Source organism: Drosophila gunungcola, unplaced genomic scaffold (genome assembly GCF_025200985.1).
Source record: "Drosophila gunungcola strain Sukarami unplaced genomic scaffold, Dgunungcola_SK_2 000001F, whole genome shotgun sequence".
In the NCBI taxonomy this organism is placed as follows: Eukaryota; Metazoa; Arthropoda; class Insecta; order Diptera; family Drosophilidae; genus Drosophila; species Drosophila gunungcola.
Window position 1 is genome coordinate 12,170,557 of NW_026453197.1, and position 11,913 is coordinate 12,182,469.

At 50.4% G+C, this 11,913-nt stretch overlaps 1 protein-coding gene across 50 annotated transcripts in view; it reads right to left on the reverse strand.

Annotated features, from left to right (window-relative positions):
* The window catches only part of LOC128263194 (uncharacterized), a 131,314-nt gene that overhangs the window by 45,923 nt on the left and 73,478 nt on the right, over positions 1 to 11,913 (reverse strand). For 20 of the 50 annotated variants that reach the window (XM_052997963.1, XM_052997964.1, XM_052997960.1 and 17 more), the window contains 17 exons: positions 10,793 to 10,936; positions 10,642 to 10,719; positions 9,883 to 10,512; positions 9,300 to 9,524; positions 9,008 to 9,190; positions 8,270 to 8,755; positions 5,733 to 8,165; positions 5,042 to 5,659; positions 4,664 to 4,984; positions 4,050 to 4,373; positions 3,309 to 3,626; positions 2,909 to 3,244; positions 2,514 to 2,840; positions 1,962 to 2,279; positions 1,211 to 1,540; positions 818 to 1,141; positions 1 to 630 (listed from right to left, as the gene is read on the reverse strand). In XM_052997963.1, coding sequence (XP_052853923.1) covers positions 1 to 630; positions 818 to 1,141; positions 1,211 to 1,540; positions 1,962 to 2,279; positions 2,514 to 2,840; positions 2,909 to 3,244; positions 3,309 to 3,626; positions 4,050 to 4,373; positions 4,664 to 4,984; positions 5,042 to 5,659; positions 5,733 to 8,165; positions 8,270 to 8,755; positions 9,008 to 9,190; positions 9,300 to 9,524; positions 9,883 to 10,512; positions 10,642 to 10,719; positions 10,793 to 10,936 — 8,025 coding nt within the window. The remainder of the gene's footprint in view (positions 631 to 817; positions 1,142 to 1,210; positions 1,541 to 1,961; positions 2,280 to 2,513; positions 2,841 to 2,908; positions 3,245 to 3,308; positions 3,627 to 4,049; positions 4,374 to 4,663; positions 4,985 to 5,041; positions 5,660 to 5,732; positions 8,166 to 8,269; positions 8,756 to 9,007; positions 9,191 to 9,299; positions 9,525 to 9,882; positions 10,513 to 10,641; positions 10,720 to 10,792; positions 10,937 to 11,913) is intronic. The other 30 variants (XM_052998008.1, XM_052998003.1, XM_052997990.1 and 27 more) reach the window with 12 other exon arrangements.

An 11,913-nucleotide genomic window follows, 5' to 3' on the forward strand; every position in this document is an offset into this window, starting at 1 on the left:
GTTGTGGATTGCAGCCGGCGAAGGGATCACCAGTGAAACCATTGTCGCAAGAGCAGACGGGCGAGTGATTCACCACACTGCAGTAGGCATTGAAGCCGCACGATCCCGGACAGGGATCCTGACAGCGTTCATTGACACATGCCAAAGTGGCAGGACACTCGGTGTTGAGTGTGCACTCTGGACGACAGTTGGGAGCCCTGCCCACGAAATTGGGCAGGCAGGAGCACACACCCGTCTCACCCACGACACGGCACTGGGAATTGCGTCCGCAGGGACTGGGCACGCAGGGATTCTCATTGGACTTGGGCTGCTCCGGTTCCTCCTGCCACGGTGCACAGCGCACGAAAGGATCGCCGCTGTAGCCGGCTGGGCAGGAGCAGATCGGGTTGTGGTTGGTCACCTTACAGAGGGCCTCGTTGCCACAGGTGCCCGGACATGGGTCCACACAGCGCTGATTGGCACATGCCCTGTCCTGAGCACATTCGGAACTAACCGAGCACTCCGGACGACAGGCAGGCGGAGTGCCAATGTAGTTCGTAACGCAGGAGCAGACCGCATGTCCGTTCACCTCACGGCACTGGCTGTAAGGACCGCATGGCGAAGGACGACACGGTTCAACAGGTGCGGGCACTAAAAGTCAGGTTTATCGTTATAAAAGCTATTCGGGATATTGGGATTACTATAGAGTGGGTCGATTTTTAGGGATTCGACTGGAAGCGAAAGAAATTCTCTGGATCAATTCTACGATTCTATATTTGATTAATAATGACATCGTTTCCGTAAGCCTCGACCCATTCCATGTGAAACAATATCCTACATCTTGGTATCTCCCGGCAGTATTGCGAGGGATTGCCAGTGAATCCAGATGGGCAACTACAGCTGGGGGCGTGGTTGATCACATGACACTCGGCGGACACGCCACAGACACCCGGACAGGGATCGCGGCATTTGTTGTTGAGGCAGGCGCGGTTCTTCGAGCAGTCACTATTCAGCACGCACTCTGGACGGCACTCGGTGTACGGATCTCCATTGTACTCCGGCAGGCAGGTGCAGGAACCTACGCCATTGCGCTCCTTGCAAACCGCATTGGCGCCGCAGGGACTCGGGTTGCAGGGCTGTGCCACCTCTGGCGGCACATTAACTAAGGGTGGGGGTGGGAAGGTCAACGGTTTAGTAACTAAGTGGAAAGGAGGTCTGCCAAATCCCTTACTCTTCGGACTACACTCTGAGAATGGGTCCCCTGCATAGCCCTCAATGCAGCGGCAAATGGGTCTATGATTATTTACAAGGCAAGTGGTCTGGATGCCGCAGGTACCGACACACGGATCCCGGCAGCGCAGATTGATGCAGGCCGAATTGCCGGGGCACTCGGAGTCCGAGGTGCACTCCGGCCGGCAGTTCGGCGCCCTACCCACGTAATGCTCCAAGCATGAGCAGACAGCCTGCTCATTGGCAGCCGACACCCGGCACAGAGAGTTGGGCCCACATGGCGTGGGCACACACGGATCGATGCGATCATGGGTGATGGGCGGCCGCTCTACTTTCACCATTTATACCCATCACACGACACCAAGTACGATAAACATCATGCACCAAAATAAGCCATACATAGTGTACATACAAATGAAATAAAAATAATGGGTAAAGATATATATAGAAGATGCGAATAATGTGGTCAAGCAGGGTATGAGATGAATAGAGGTCTTAAAGCACTCTTTCGGATGATGAAATGAATTTCGATGAATGTTTGGTTTAAATACCCCTGCAGGATCTAGATCTATTACAATGTATGTAATGAAAATGTACTCGATTAGAAGAGTCTAATCATGACTGCATTTTAAAGGTTGTTCGCATCAAAAGTTGGGATCTTATTTTCATGGGAGCAAATCTATCTCTGCAGGGGAATTTAAATCTCCGGCTGGCCGAAGCTAAGCTTCCTTCGACTCCTTGTCGGTGCTTACTCTCTTGCGGGAAGCAGCGCACGAACGGATCACCGCTGAAGCCGGGACTGCAGGAGCAGATGGGGTTGTGGTTAACCACGCGGCAGAGTGCGTTGTTGCCGCAGGTGCCTGGACAGGGATCCTTGCAGCGCTCGTTGATGCACGACTTGTCCTGTGCGCACTCCGAGCTGCTCATGCACTCGGGCCGGCAGTTGGGAGGGGAACCGATATGGTTGGGCACACAGGAGCAGACTGCGTGGTCATTAACAGGACGACAAATGCTGTAGAGGCCGCAGGGCGATGGTTGACAAGGGTTTTCGGGCACTATGGGGTCGGGATCTACAGACGTGGTAAAGGCAACCGTTAATAGCTAATCCTAGCTAAAGACATAACTTGCAGTGAAGGAAAGTATACCAAGGTAGAAGAGAAGACAAGGGGTAGCGTCAATGGTTTCAATATTTTCGAATTCTATATAGAGCGTAAATCATCTCAGAAAGTAACTTAAATTTCTTCTTCTGACTAACTACCAAGGTACTTTCCATCACTGCTAGTGCGATTGGAACGAGATCTTACAACGCGGAGTCTCGGGGACGAGAAGGCAACCGACGATGGGGTTACCCGTGTAACCAGGTACGCACTCGCAGTTGGGGGCGTGATTAAAGACGGCGCATTGGGCGCTGTGTCCGCACATTCCCGGACATGGATCCACGCACTTCTGGTTGACACAGGCTCGCGACCTGGGACAGTCCGAATTAATAACACACTCGGGGCGGCACTCGACATACGGATCGCCAAAGTATTCCGGCAGACACTTGCAGGCGGCTGCCTGATTTCGCTCCTCGCACAGTGCATTCAAGCCGCACGGACTTGGGCGACAGGGTTGGATCACTTCAATGGGGGCTGTTAAGACGGGTCAGACAAGGGATTTGAGTATCTAACCGTAAAGAGAAACCATCACAAGAACCTACTCTCTATGATCTTATAGCAGCCGGAGAATGGATCGCCGGAGAAACCAGGTTCGCACATGCAAACCGGTGTATGCAGGCTGACATGGCAGAGGGCATTATTTCCACATGATCCGATGCAGGGATCGGCACAACGAGCATTGACGCAGGCCATTCTGGCCGGACACTCGGAATTGATGCTGCACTCTGGTCGACAACCCGGTGGTCGTCCTATGTAATTGGTTACGCAGGAGCATACGGCTCCACTGCTCGAAACTTGACACTGGGAGTTGGGTCCACATGGTGACGGCACACAGGGATTGGACGGAACAATGGGATCGGCTGGGATTGGTGGTGGTTCTACAAGTATGATACTTTCAGTTGGAAACAATCCAAGGGGGAGACAAACCGATAGGGAACCTACTTCTTTCAGGCACGCACTGGTGGAACGGATCCCCGGTGTACCCATCGTAGCAACTGCAGATTGGCGAGTGATTGGTGCATCGACAACGGGCGTTGAAGCCACATGTGCCGGGGCAGGGATCTTTGCAACGTTGGTTTATGCAGGCCCTATCTGAAGGACACTCCGCACTGGTCATGCACTCTGGCTTGCAGTTGGGTGGAGCGCCCATGTAGTCTGGCAGGCAGGCACACACGGGTCGGTCCCTAACCACATGACAAGTACTGAAGAGGCCACACGGCGAGGGTCTACAAGGGTCTTTGGGCAGGGGCAGGTACATATCTAAATGTGGGGAAGGTCAAAGCAGTTAGATACAAACTTTTGGTCCAAGAGGTGTTAAAAAGGCTGGGTCGATTTGTTTCGAAGAACCTTGTCTAAGAATGTTTCCTCCTTGAATGTATTTAAAGCAAGGCTGCTCTCGATTATGTGCACAGAATAGGGACTTGTGAGATGCTGGTCACTCGGCGCTATACAACAACAATTACGTTAAGCTTTTTCCCATTGCTTATCCAAATTAAATTTGTTCTTGTCTTTTCATCGATTTTTTAACTTTTTTTTTCTTTTTGTTGGTAAATGCACTGTCATACGGCAGTTTTGAGCAGCCGTGATTTAAAGAACTTCCATCGACTTTAAAGAAATCTGACTGATATTTTAACTACAAATCTTCTTCTATACAAGTCGACCCACCCCAGGAAAGAGTCATACTTGTGGGCCTTTCGACGCAAGCGCGGAGTGGATTGCCGGTAAAACCAGGCTCACAGCTGCACACGGGTTGATGGTGGGCCACCCGACAGATGGCATTAAATCCACAGGCATTGGCACAAGGATCGCGGCACTTCATGTTAATACAGGCCCGACTGCCGGGACAGTCGCTATTCTGCACGCACTCCGGGCGGCAGTTGATGTACGGATCACCGAAGTAGTTCTGAATGCACGAGCAGGAGCCGGCTCCATTGCGCACGCGACAAATGGCATTGGCACCACATGGCGATGGGTAGCATGGGTCGGAGGGTGGATCTGGCACCACGACTGTCATGGTCATGAAAATAGCAAGCAGGCAATGCGGATGCATACAGAGGAATGTACAAACAAAATAGGCTTAAGACTAAATAATAACACTAAAAATAATAATAAATAGATAGATACATAGATGAAGGCAGTAATATGTACACAATACGAGGAACATGCATAAGATGTACACCACAATACCAATACTTCTAGAGCACCACTGAAAGGAACATTTAACATTAAGGGCGCGTCTCGAGCACAGATCTCTGCTCTTGGAAAGGATAGCAAATAGTCTGAAGGTATGTACTCACTCTCACGCATTCTGCAGGCGGTGTACGGATCACCTTCGAAGCTCTCAATGCAACTGCACTTGGGTTGGTGGTGCTGAGTGGAGCAGACGGCATTAAAGCCGCAAATGCCAATGCAAGGATCCTCGCATCGCTGACGTATGCACGCCCGATTCGAAGGACAATCTTGGTTAATCACACATTCCGGTCGGCAGTTGGGCGGGGCCCCGAACATTCCAGGGGCACAGGAGCACTCCGCTCTGCTGTTCACATTGCGACAAATGGAGTTGGAGCCACATGGGCTGGGCAGGCAGGGATCCACATTGCGTGTCGGTTCTGGTGCTGCTGAGAGAATTGAATAATAAATTTCGATTCAAAAATGTGAATAATCTTTCTACTTACGTTTTGGGACACATTGCTCAAACGGATCGCCAACATAATTGGCTGGGCAGGAGCAGATGGGGTTGTGGTTGCTAACTTGACATTTGGCATTGAATCCGCAGGTCTCGGCACATGGATCCGTACACTTTTGGTTGATGCAGGCCTGATTCTGGGCACACTCCGAGCTGACCACACATTCGGGTCTGCACTGAGGCGGGGCTCCAAAGTATCCAACCTGGCAACTGCACGTGGGATGTCCCTCGACGGTTCGACAGATGCTATTGGGTCCACATGGATTTGGCTCACACACGCTCACGGGTCTGACAATCGGCACGCGCTTGCATCCTTCGAAGGGATTACCCTCGAATCCTCGGGTACAACTGCAAGAGGGCAAGTGGTTAACCACCGCGCACTCGGCATTTGGACCGCAGGCAGCCGTGCAGGGATCGCGACAGTGCTGCTTTATGCAGGCCAGCGATGAAGGACACTCCGCGCTGTAGATACATTCCGGACGACATCCGGTGCTGTAGGGATCGCCATTGTAGGGCTCAATGCAACTACAGCGAGCGGCGTTATTGTGAGGCGTGCACACAGCATTCTCAGCACATGGATTGGGGTAGCACGGATCGATGTGGTCTCCTGAATTGGATAAAAAAAACATTTGGATTTGGAATATATCTCCTTATATTGGAATTAACAGTAGACTACTCACTGTCTGTAATTTTCTTGGAGCAGCCAATGAAGGCATCTCCCTCGTAGTCCTCATCGCAGCTGCAGTGGGCTGAGTGGGCGATGACCGTACAACGGGCATTGTGTCCACATATGTTGGCACACGGATTCTGGCACTTCTCCTGGATGCAGGCCTTGTCCGACGGACACTCGCTGCTCAGCGTGCACTCCGGCCGGCAAAACGGCGGAGTGCCAATGTAGTTGGCCACGCACGAACAGACAGGTCGGTTTTGTTTGATCTGGCATATGGAGTTGGGTCCGCAAGGGGATGGCACGCATGGGTTCTTTGGCACAGCGATGTCGCGACCTGGATCCTGAATAGGTGAGCAGGCCACGAATGGATCGCCATCGAAGTTTTGCTCACAGGAACAGATCGGGTTGTGGTTGAGCACTTCGCAGCGGGCTCCACCTCCACAGATACCCGGACAGGGATCGGCGCACCTCTGATTCAGACAGGCCTGGTTAGGAGCACACTCCGAGCTGACCACGCACTCAGGCTGGCAGACTGGTGGGGCTCCCTTAAAGTTCGGCAGGCAGGAACAGGCTGCATAGCCATCTGGGGTGGCCTTGCAACGCGAATTCGGTCCACAGGGCGATGGTTCACATGGATTTGGTCGCACTGGAGGTGGCAGGTAAAAGGGGTTACAGGCAATGGCTGCATCACCACTGTATCCCTCGGCACAGATGCAAACTGGGGCATGGTTAACCACGCGGCATACGGCATTGATGCCACACACTCCGGCACAAGCCTCCACGCACTTGGAGTTTAGGCAGGCCTTCTCCGCAGGGCAGTCACTATTCAGGACGCACTCTGGCCGACAGCCGATATGCGGGTCTCCAAAGTAACCCTTACGGCACACGCAGGCCAATCCACTGTGCTGACGCTTGCACTCCGCATTGGCACCGCAGTGGAGCTTGGCGCAGCTTGGTTGTGGTGGTGGCTCAATTACCGACAGTGTCGTACACTGTTCGTACGGGTTGCCAAAGAGTCCCGTGGAACAAGCGCAGACAGGGTTATGCTCGTAAACATTACACACTGCATTCCGTCCGCAGGATCCGGGGCAGGGATCCTGACAGCGTTGTCCCAAACAGGCACGATCGAACGGACAGTCAGAGTTGGCCACACACTCCGGTCGACAGCGGGGGTTCTGTTGGGCATTGGGTCCGAAGCAGGGATCGCAAAGGGCAACTCCATCGCCGAACACCGAGCAGACGTCATGGGGTCCACAGGGCGACGGGGCACACGGATCCCGCGACACGTTCTTTAGCACTCCAATGGCAACGCACTGTAAAAAGGCATCGCCAACAAATCCGTCCAAGCAAAGACATACTGGCGTGTGCTGGCGTACATTACATATGGCATTAATGCCACATATAGCTCCGGCACAAGGATCCACGCACTTGTGGTTGATGCACGACAAGGTCTCACCGCAATCGGAGTTGATGTCGCACTCTGGCTGGCATCCCGACTGCGGATCACCCAGGTAACCTGGGATGCACGAGCAAACAGCACGGTTGTTCAACAGCTTACATTCGCTATTCCGGCCACACGGGCTGGGAACGCATGGATTCGTCTTGGGATGGTCCAGTGCATAGCAGCGAACTCCTGGGTTGCCAGTCAATCCAGAATTACATGAGCAAACTGGGTGATGTTCCTCCACCCGGCAGTGGGCCCCTTGGCCACAGGCTCCAGGACAGGGATCGTAGCAGCGGTAGCCCATGCAGGCCTTGCTGTTCGGGCAATCGGCGTCCACTTGGCACTCGTACCCGTGGCAGCCGATCAGCGAAGTGGGATCACCGGACAAGCCATCGGGACAAACGCAGGCGGTTTGTCCATCGCCGGCCACCACGCAGTTGGCATTCGGTCCGCAAGGATTGGGATCGCAAACGGTGCGACTTGGTTCACGGCATCCTTGGTAGGCATCTCCCACATATCCGGAGCGACAGTAGCACTCTTCGCGATTTCCAGCCACATAGCAGTCGGCATTTCGGCCACATGGTCCTGGCTGGCAGAGCTCAATGGTAACGGCTGGCTTGTCGCACAGCCTGAAAGGATTTCCAATCTTGTTGTCCGGACAGTAGCACACGGGCTGACGTGATGAATCGCAAATGGCACCAGTTCCACAAGGGTTGGGGTCACACGGGTTAATGGGCTCCACACAGCCACGAATGGTGTTTGGACTCTCCACATAGTTGGGCAGACAGGTGCACTTGGAGAAACCGTTGCTGAGTACGGAGCACTGGGTATTCGGACCGCAAGGCGAAGGATCGCAGGGATTCGAAGGTAACTCGCAAGGAATCGACGGCGGCTGACCCTCGTACTCTGGCAGGCAGAAGCAAATCGGGTTGCCATCTACGCGACGGCATCCGGAATTGGGACCACAGGGATTCGGTGAGCACTCATCTCCTTCCGGAACTAAGAAGGTTTTTAGATAAGGGAGTTAAATAAGTTACAATGTTTGTTTCCGGGAAAACAATGTGTTATACAGAAATCAAACCAAATATTAAGACAAAACTCACTGCAATTTTTAAACGGATTTCCGGTTAGTCCCTTGGGGCAGTAGCAGATGGGGTTGCCATTGTCCAGCTCACACAGGGCATTTAAGCCACATGGATTGGGATCGCATGGGTCTCGAGGCGGACTGCAGCCCACCTGAGGATTTCCGGTGTAGCCAGGAGGGCATTTGCACACCCCACGATGGTTGACCACATCGCAGAGGGCAAAGGCTCCACACTGGCAGGGCGATGAGCACTTTCCGTTGATGCAGGCCTGATTGAAGTCGCACTCAGAATCGGAACGGCAGCCTTGACTAGGCAGACATTGCACATAGGCGTTGCCCAGGAAACCGGGCAGGCAGCGACAATCAGTTCCGTGGTTCACAGGAATACACTCGGCATTCTCGCCACAGGAGTCCTCCTGGCAGGGATTAATGCAGCGCCGGTTAAGGCGATCGCAGAGCTTCGTCGGCGGACAGTCCTCATTGTATTGGCAGACATGGGGACGTGCTGTGTTTTTTTGGTTAGGGTTACGGTGCGATTCGTTTGGATCGGTGGGTGTATTTATATTTTGTTGTTTGGTTTTAGAGTTGAATTGGTGTCGGGACGGTACAAGTATTATACATGTGTCGAGGTGTACGGGGGTTTGTACAGTGTATGAAAGAGAAAGATTTTCGGAAATAAGATATTGTGACACATTAGCAAAGGATTTCTTGGAGGACAACATAGGTGCGCCATCGTGTTGATCAAGGGTATACTAACCTGGCTGGCAGCCAACAAATCCATTGCCCTGGAAGCCATCCGAACAGCTGCAATCGGCAGCATGGTTGCTGTTGATGCAAACAGCATTTGTGGCACAAGGATCATGAACATCGCATGGATGCTGGCAGAGCTGATTGATGCACGCTTCCGTGACTCCGCAGTCCGAATTGTCAGTGCATTCAACTGTAAGTTAATTCACATTTATTAATTATTGTCCCGAGAAAGCGTGGTTAAAGAATTGGTAGTTCAGCCCATGCCAATGAAGTTGTTGATTAATTGATTAGTATCTTACTTGAGGTTTGAGTGGTTACACATTTGACCATCGGATTGCCCTCATGACCCTGAGGACAGGTGCAAACCGGTCGATGACTCTTGGCCGTGCACTTGGCACTCGCGGCACAAATCTTGGCAAACTCGCACGGATCCTGGCACACCCCCATGTAACAGGCCTCGCTCTCAATGCAGTCGTTGTTAGATTGACAGGGCTCGGGTGTTTTCGGTGAACCCGGCGGCGCTACTTGTTATAAAGGATTTAGTGAGTTAAATAGTTAATACAATGATGGTGACTTTTTAATCAAATTAAACGAAAAATATGTACAGGGGCTATGCTAAGTATGTACAATTTTTTTACAACTAAATTAGTTGGTAATGCCAGAAAACGAGCCCTATACATAAACATTTATGTACCACTAAACAGTATTAGTGCCACTTTGGGATTAAGAAAATAGCTGTTTTTAGTAGTTAACATTATAACAGTTAAATATGACCTTAGCATACTTTAATTATAGCCCTTGGAAGTATTCAATCTGAATTTTGTATCGTACTAAGGGTACAATCCCAAAGTGGCGTGCTTGTAACATATAAAGTTAATATACCTTTCTTACGGCAATGCCCCAGCTTACAGTGCTCGTTAGGGGCACAGTTAGTATCTACTGTACATGGGTTAATTAATGAGATGTCAGTGGTGTTGCCCAGTGGGGCAATCATGGTGTTGGTGCTGTAGACCTCCGTGGTGGTGCCCTCCGTGGTCGGCAATTCGATCGGCCATGCCGTCGTGGTGTCTGGAACTTCGTTGGAAGTATCTAGCCTGGTGGTCTTCATTTTGGGCGTTGTAGTGGTCCGCCTTTGACTGTCACTTATAATATCTTCGCCCCGCAACGTCGTCGTCTGGATCGGGGGCCTCGGAGTTGGTGTATCGGTGATATTGTTCTCACCATCGCGGTAGCGCCTTGTGGCATCGGTGTGGGAGGTGGTGCTTTCTGTGTCTGGTTTTTGGCTCTTACTGGTCTGGTTAGTAGCGCTTGTGATTGTGCTCGATTCAGTGCTAGTGGAGGAAGTGGTAGTAGTGGTTGTGGTCGTAGTGGTGGTGGTGTTTCTTGTGGTGACCCTTGTGGTAGTCGGCGTCGTTTTGACGCCTGTGTTTGGGTTAGCTGTTGTTCTTGGTTTCGTTGGTATCTTGGTAGTTGTGGAGTTCTTGGTAGTAATAGTTGTTATTGTTACATTAGCTAAGGAGAGAGATGTATTTACATGGGTAACGGGAGGTTAATTTATATTAGAATATGTACACAGTGTATTTACACTTAACACTAGGAGATTTAAGTTGATTAAGGTGGACAACTGCCAGTAGAACTTACCCTTTATGCAAGCACCGGTTGTGGGATCACAGTTTGCGCCTGGTGGACAATGCTCGCAGCCAGGCGTGCGACCATGTTCTATATAGTTAAAATGTTTATCATTTGAGATCGGTCTTCCTTGGGATATTTTAATCTGAAAACTGGGACTCACCGGCTGAGCACAACGGCTGATGGTTAAGAACACGGCAATCCTCATTACGGCTGCAGGGATTACTGTAGGTGCAAGGATCCACGCAAAGAGCATTAATGCACGCCTGCTGGGAGGGGCACTCATCACTCGATGCGCAACCGATTTCTGTTCGTGCGTTTAAGGCAGAGGACATTAATGCATTAGTTCAGATAGTTTGAGCAGTTTTATCTTAGCACATATGTGCCTTATTATAAGGTCGTTATAATTTAAGTCATTCCTTTTATTTAGGTCAAGAATCCTGTTCGGTAGGTAGTTTTCTTTTTTAATTTTTTTCAATGCAGTTAGTACAACTTTTTCGTTTAATATAAAATCCTTATTCTAACATTTCAACTCCAGATTCAAGCAAACTAAATACTATGTAGCAGGAATTAGCATTAGTTATATATATTTTTGTTTTTGGCAGTTGCTTTAAACATCATATACACATGCAAAAGCATTAATTGATTAAGTGCACACCATTATTAGCTAAGGTTTTATATTGTTAATAATCCAAATACCACATGCAACATATTTAACTACGGACTAAACACTTACGATACATGATTAACGACAACGAGTAAGTTCTAAATATAACAAAATCAACACAGATTAGAACATATTTGAAAAGTGTCGGGCTGAGAAACAAAACATGCTAGTTGAGATCATTCAAAGACTTAACGAAAAACATTCAAAGTGGTGTTGACAAGTTGATGACAAAGGGTTGGATGATGACTTCTGCAGCAGGCATTCAGGGTGACAACAAGCAGGCAACTATCATGAACGAGCAACATTGAAACACAAATCGACATGCATACGACTGCGGAAGGGGCAGACTACCAAAAATTGGCATTCGATCAAAAGCTTCTTTGATGGCCACACAAAGTTCGAACTATCTCGGGTGCTGCCCGTGGTGAAGAGATCGGTGGGTGAAGGTGCAAGGCTTTTTACGAAATGCAGCCAGAGAAGCAGTAAGAAAAGGGGTAAAAAAGACAAATGCATTTGAAAAAGTCGAGAACAAAGAACACACGGGAATTGCGGGAAATAATCCAAATGATTTCATGCAAGGTGCCCGCACAATTCAAATGGCTGGTCATACATATATA